Source organism: Nanorana parkeri, unplaced genomic scaffold, assembly GCF_000935625.1.
Source record: "Nanorana parkeri isolate BGI_ZX_2015 unplaced genomic scaffold, ASM93562v1 scaffold1114, whole genome shotgun sequence".
NCBI lineage: Eukaryota > Metazoa > Chordata > Amphibia > Anura > Dicroglossidae > Nanorana > Nanorana parkeri.
Window position 1 is genome coordinate 514,104 of NW_017307382.1, and position 7,369 is coordinate 521,472.

The following is a 7,369-nucleotide window of genomic DNA, read 5'->3' on the forward strand; positions in this document are numbered from 1 at the left end:
GTGTTTTCGCTTATTTTTCTCCTATTGCCCACATAATATAGCCTCTTCACATCACTTCTCCCCCTCCACTCCCCCGTTTTTCCACATGCCGTTCCATGTTTATGTTTAGTCCACATTCTCGCCTCTTACCTCCTTGTTTCTCTCTCCCCGCCTTCATCCCCGCCCTCCTCGGCAGCCCCACCCACTTTATGTTTATTCCACATTATCGTCAGTCACCTCCTTGCTTTCCCCCCCGCCTTCATCCCCGCCTTCCTCGGCAGCTCCACCCACTTCCCCGCATTCAAAAAAGCCGTTTTTCTCGCCAACCTTCCGGCTTGAAAAAGAAGACCTGGCTCTTCGAAACGCATAGCCGCAACAACGTTCACCTGCCCACACTTGCCTTTTCCCCGAGACTCAGCACTTGTCGCCCCCCGGGCGTCCCTGCTCGCACCCTCGAGCGCTGAAGTCACATCAATCCCACTGACTCTCCCGGCTCTGCCGCCTGCAGCGTCTATCTCCTGGCAACCGCCTATCACAGCCTTCTCCGCTCTCTGTGCTCGCCTGCCTCCAGCCGTCCTCTCTCCCTCTGACACACCGCTCGTTGTCTCGGGCTGGCTTGCTCGTGCCCTCGAGCCTTGGAGTCTCAAGACTCCCATCAGCGATCCTTTGCTGGACACCTCAGGCTCCATCACAGTCTCTTCCCCCCCACACACCCGATCAGCCCAGTGCATATGCCCACACTGACCTGACACTTCCAGTCGCTAGACCCATCAATCTTAAGCAGCAACACAGTGCACACCAGCTGCACCATACCCCCCTCAGTCCCAACATCATCCAATAGCCCATGTACACCCGTGCCTGTCACCCCCCTCCCATGCACTAATCGGACCCAGGCTCCCACCACCATCCAGCACCCCCCAAACCCTCAATTCCCCCTGACCGTCCCACAAGCACAATTGATTGCTCATAATCCCCACCAGTGGAGGTCCCCCATCCATCCACCCCTCATCGATGATATCGCATCAGCTATTACTTTTTGGTAAGTTTTTCAATTCTGGCTAAATCCAATTACTTATGGTAGTAGCGCTTCTATCCCCATTTTTTGTTCTCCTAGAGTGGGAGATAGACAGACAGGTTGGGGTAGAGGTAAAGACATGAACTGCATACATTTTAAACATGCCCATTACCTTTCCATGGACATACGAGTAAAGGAAAAAAATGTATCCGGGTGAGCTCGCAAATCCTCATATAAACTCCAGAACTGACCCTTGAATTCGCGGTGCCTCAAGATCGGGTCCGGTGCCTCAAGATTGGGTGTACCAATAATGACGTCTCCTGCGAGTTCATTCTCTGCAGATTGCTGTAGCCAGCACCATCAACATGCCTGCAAACATGTGATACATGTCTGATCACCAGCTTTACATACACAAAGGGAAGTAGATGTTACGAGAGGGCGGAAGTGAACTCAGAGAAAGAATCTGCATACTGACAGCCCCGCGGCTTGAAAAAAATAAAAAAAAATGAACTGTCAGCATCCGGACCGAAAACGCGTCAAAAACGCACTGCATAAGTAGCACCGCGTCTGCAGATCCGCACCTGAAAATCATGTGAACAGGCCCTTAAAAGGCTGACTCACATATAGATTCTCCAAAGAAACAGACCCAAGTGTAAGGATACATCCAGTTAGAAAAAAAAGACAGTTGCTCAACAAGATGGTCTAGGTACGGCTACCAAAGCTATTTCTAAGGAAAACACGGATCTGGATAACTTCTGTGTAGAGACCAGTACAAGCAGTATGTTGTACTAGGGAAAATATAGTAGAAATATAATTAGAATTTTCCTTAGCAGAGCTGAAGAAAAAGCCTCCACCCTCCTAGGACGCTTGCAAAAACTGTCCTAGTAGAATGAGCAGAAACAGGAAAAGGAAGTATCTGATCCCGCAACTCATAAGCTTGAATGACAACCTGACAAGTCCACTTAGCAGATCTAGAAGCTGAACAACCATATTTAGCAGCTTAAGGTAGAACAAATAAAGACTCCGAACGCCTAAAGCGAGCTGTAGGCTGACAGATAAACTCTAACAGCCTTTTTTTTTTCTCCAGTCCATCCAGATCCATCTGATCTTCCTTCTCCAATCTTGCCCAAATTTTATACCTATCTCTAGGCCCAATTGGTGCGGCCGCCATATGGCAACCCCAGTCCTATTAATAACCAGAGGTCACAAATGTGAGGATTGTTCACTTAACCGTGTTTGGGCTGCACCTGATGGTAGCCGCTGACCATGTTCAAATTCGTGTCTACCCAGTTGAATGATAGTCCAAGGTGGACCCATACGGGACAACCGGTGGTTGAGGCCACATAAATCCACAGGTCTGGGTATATTCTTCTATCTCATGATTTCTATGTATACAGTGGCTGCGTCCACTGAATCTATGTTGGGCGCTTTGGCCCCCTGTGTGTTTACCTTTGAGTGTAAATATGAAAATCTTGTCGAATAAAAGAATGTATTAACCCCTTCATGACTGAGGCCTTTTTTTCATTTTTGTACCCATGTTATATTCCAAATTTTAGGCCTGAAAATTACTTAAAACCCCCCAACATTATATATTTTCTGAATGCCAAGACCCTATAGAATAAAATGGTGGTAGTTGCAAATTTTTATGTTGCGCAATATTAGCGCAACTCCTTATTAAACCCCAATATTTAGTGAAAAATTTAATTAAATGCCCCAAAACACAACAAAATACCCATTTTTTAAATGAAATATAAAAGATGAGGTTACAACGAGTAAAACGATACCCAACATGCCCAGGTTACAAATTGCGTGCATCCGTAAAATGGCGAAAAACCCCAGTACCCCAAAAAGTCCATAGAAGACGCTTTAAAAGCCCCCACAGGTCATCAATTTAGAGATACCCCAAAATACTGGCCCTAGAATTATTGCTCTCAAAAAAAAAACCTCAGCCTGCACAACTTCCAAGCAATGAAGCGAAGTCTCCTTAGGATGAACTGGAACTAAAGAAAGTGAAGGTAGAACAATGTCTTCATTTAAATAAAGGGCCAAAACCACCTTGGCTAAAAATGAAACCTGCGGTCTTAAAACAACCTTGTCCTATGAAGAACCAAATAGAGTTCTCCACAAAACAAAGTAGACAACTTGGAAACCCTTCTAGCTGAGGTAATGGACACTAGAAAGGCAACCTTTTGAAGGTCAAAATGAGGTTTTTGTAGAGTGGATAAAATCATGTTCAAATCCCACAGAGGAAGAGGAGACCTAACAAGAGGAGCCACATGTGGAAATGCCTGAAAAAAGTACAAATCAAGGAATTACAAGCCAAAGGATGTTGAAAGAAAAAAAAAAAAAAGGACTGACAAGGAAGATATCTGAACTTTATGGTACTTTGAGCTAAATGTTAATCCACCAGAAATTGAAGGAAAGACAAAATTCGCAATATTGAAAAAATGAAAATAACCCTTCCACGTACGTGATAAATCTTATGAGTAGAAGATCTACGAGCCTTACATAGTATTTGAGGTTGCATAAAGACACAGGTCCATCAAGTTCAACCTTTGTGTGTCTGTATGTGATTGTGCGTGCGTGTTTATATGAATCCCTGTGTGGTCTAGTTTTTAAGAGAACCTGTACCCCTGTATGTTATGATCTCTGAGGAAGTTATCTAAATGCTTTTTGAATGATTCAATACTCTCAGCTGATACCACTGCTTGTGGCAGAGAGTTCCAGACCTTAACCGCTCTAACTGAAAAAAAGCATCTACGCCCTTTGTGGTTAAATCTTCTCCAGCAGTTTTAGGTGGTGGTAGTCTTGGTCATGGAGTTTACAGTAAAAAGTTTATTGCAGATGTTGCCATCACCACTAAACATTTTGTACATCAAAATCATGTCTCCTCACTTTCCAGAGTAAACAAGTTTAAATTTAGTAGCCTTGTCTCATAGCTTAGATCCTCCAGCCCCCTAATAAGTTTAGTTGCCCGTCTCAGGACTCTCTCCAGCTCAAGGACATCCTTTCTGTGGATTGGTGACCAAAATTGCACCGCATACTCCAGATGAGGCCGAACCAGCGATCTATAAAGTGGCTAAATTATTGCTTTGTCTCTGCAGTACATTCCCTTTTTAATACAAGACAGTACTCTGCTCGCTTTGTTTGCCGCAGCCTGGCATTGCAAGCTATTGTTCAATCTGTGGTCTACTATGACCCCCAAATCTTTTTCCATTTCTGACTTCTACTGGAGTACCCCTAAAAGAGAACTATTGTCTGAGTGTTTTTCCCCGTAGTTCTCTTTAGGGTCACTGGAGGATGTATACTAAGCTCCTCCCCGTGACTAAAGCTCAGTATATAGTGGGCTATTGCTGCAAGCCTTATTTTTTCAGAACACACTGGACCGGAAAGCAAGCACTAAATGTGCCTGCGTTCCGGGTGCAGGCGATCGCACTGCGGTGCCATTGACTTCAATGCACTGCCTCACCCCCTCCCGTCCCTGAATGCAGGGAGTCGGCCAGCTTGTGTTCCAGAGGCCGAACGCACTGGAAAGCAGAGTTTGTGGTGTGAACCGGTCCTTGGTGCTGGCCAATTGATTTTTGTGCTTTAGTGCTGCCCACCTGATCTCAGTTGAAGGTGATCAGCAAGAGTTCAGATAGATGGTCTGCACTGGAGAAGATTTTTTTTTTTCTTACTCATTATTTAGCCATATCAGAAGGACTATTACAGGAGGTCAAGGATCTCCATAGCCTGCAGCGTGCAACCCCAGCTTACAGCTATGCAATCACCAGAGAGGGTAAATTTTGCTGAATATACAGCTCTAACTGTGACTCTGGCTGATCACACTCAGGCAGAAGAAGTTCTCTCTGTAGCTTACCACCAGGGTCTGACATTTTGTATGCTGCTTTTGCATGTGAATATACTGTATTAACACATAAGACATCAACTGAGATTTAAGCATACGTGGTTTTAGGAACCTTTTCCACGGCTTTAAATATCTGGTTGTGGTTTGCACTTCTTGGCCTATAATGCAACATACAGTAACTGCAAACTACACTCATTCCTGTGCATATCATCAGTAAGAGATGACAGATATTAGGACTGGGCCATCAATTGCACCAACCTCTCCAAGACTTCGCTCAGACTGCTCCAGCAAAGACTGTGATGAACTTGCCAAACTGGAAAGCAGAAGCTGTGTTCTGGCTATTGCTTCTCTCTGGCTCTGCATTAAATCCTTCGTTACCCAAACATTAAATAAAGGCAAGCCAGCCGAGCAGATAGAATGCACTTCAAATTGAATATCTGTAATAAAAAGAAAAATAGTAAAAACAATAATATAAATAACTCTGGTTTCAATAAAATACATTCTAACATGGCACTCCTGGGTATTTTCTAATTTCTGGCTAATGTGTCATCTCCAGGTATGTCCCATCACAAACAAGATAGCATAATAAAAACTGCTGAACCTACAGGCCACTATAAAAATAAAATCGGATAATGCAGATTTTTATTACTCTTTTTCTGATTTTAAATAAGTAAAACAAGGTGCACATTATTCATCACGGTGTTTGAGGAAAGTCTCTATCAGGACACAATACTAAATCAGATTCAAACTTTTATTTTTCATCTCCAGCTTTCCAGCATCAGGTGGCTTGATATATAAAACAATACAGGCTTTTTGGGCAGTTCTCTCAGACACTTTAATAAATAAGAGTTATTTTTGCTGCCAAGTTTTACAGTAAAAAAAATATTGTATAGCCAGGTTCATTTAACAAATGATAAAAATGTGTTACCGAAGATGCATAGGTGATGTGAACTGCTATGCTACAATTGAGATGGCTAGCTACTCTAATTGTATCATTAGGGAGGTGCAGACTAATTAAAATTACTCGTTCTATAATGCACAACTCTAGCTAGTGTTTGATGCATACTCGGGAGGTCTTCAATTGCTCCGTGTCAGTTTACATCTCATGTGTTATTGATATGTACTATATCTAGATACTTTATCATCTGATGTCAATGGTAAAATAATTGCTCTTGGTGCTGCGTTTTATACTATGCATGATGAAAACTCAAATCGACTGGCTGATTTTGCTACAAAAGTCAGTATGTAAAAAAAGTGAGTTCTTACAGAGTCTTGAGCCATCTCGGTGATGACAGCATCCACTGAAGTTTCCTTCTTTAATGTCACCATTATAAGAGGAGGTTGGTAGAACCACATCATGGCTGTGGTTTAAAGACGTTAGCACCAAGGAATGGGTAGATCTATTCCTCACAGGGGTGGAGGTAACCTGGGAATATTCTTCTGTGGGAGGCTCCGTTCTTTCATTATGGCTTGAAGGACTCTCTGGAGATCTGTTGGGTAAGTCATAGTCTAACCCATCGATATCTTGTTCTGGCTGAGCATCCACCGATTGATGTGTGCGCAGAGGGCTCTGTAGTGCAGAATATACTGTCTCTATGCTGGTGGAAGGGATATTGTCTGCATAGACATCCTCATCAATGTGTTCAGAACAGTGTGCAGATAATAATTGTGATGGATTATGGGGTGGGGGGTCTGTGTTTTTCAAAGAGTTGCCTTGTAAAAACGATTGTTTACTGGATACTGGGCTACTGTGACATAATGGAGGATTTGAAATGAGTGGTGAGTTACAGGACATATCTTCTGCCGTGCAAGTATTATTAGGTGCATCAGCATCTACGGATGGTAAAGGTGTGTTATAGTGCAAATTCTCAGCACGCTTGGTGCATATGGAAAGGGTGACTGATGGAACAATAGAACAGCTAAGAAGTGGGGCCACCTGCACTGTGACTGGGGCAGGATTAGGTGGGGGATTTATTTTGTTCAATGTAGATGTACACTGGTGACAATGGCTGTTTTCGTCATGCTCCAAACCATGGCAGGCATGCAAAAAATGGTTGGGCTTGGTTTCATCCTTTACTTTTTCCTGATTGTAATTTCCAGTTAAACTCAAGCCTTTTAAACAGTGGGTGAGAGGCTCCATATCCACCCCTGGAAGGAGGTCATGCAGCAAGCATCTCCTTATTACTGGTCCTCTGTCCCACTGCTCATCCTGTGTTGGAGTTCCAGGAGACAGGCAACATGCTGGCATACCCAGGCTGCATTGATCTGGAAGGGATGTGGAAGCAAACTGGTGTTGCCCAATAGCTGTCCTGCAGAAAGGATAAAGCAAGAGGCATCACACAGCTGTTACTAAAGAAAGATGTGTTATTCATAATACATTATATAATTCAATACAAATTCATAGGCTTTCATGATCCTTGGTTTATTTGTAAACTATGGACTGTAGAAATGGCAGTTGAATTCCGATTGGTTGCTATGTATATGAAGCCAAAGCATTGCTCATGGTCTTCCTGATATATATATATATA

General features: G+C 43.3%; 1 protein-coding gene across 1 annotated transcript in view; it reads right to left on the reverse strand.

Annotated features, from left to right (window-relative positions):
* Positions 1-7,369, reverse strand: part of PASK (PAS domain containing serine/threonine kinase) — a 44,193-nt gene that overhangs the window by 11,960 nt on the left and 24,864 nt on the right. Inside the window, exons 9-10 of the mRNA XM_018567898.1 lie at positions 6,108-7,150; positions 5,100-5,278 (exon numbers count right to left, since the gene is read on the reverse strand). Coding sequence (XP_018423400.1) covers positions 5,100-5,278; positions 6,108-7,150 — 1,222 coding nt within the window. The remainder of the gene's footprint in view (positions 1-5,099; positions 5,279-6,107; positions 7,151-7,369) is intronic.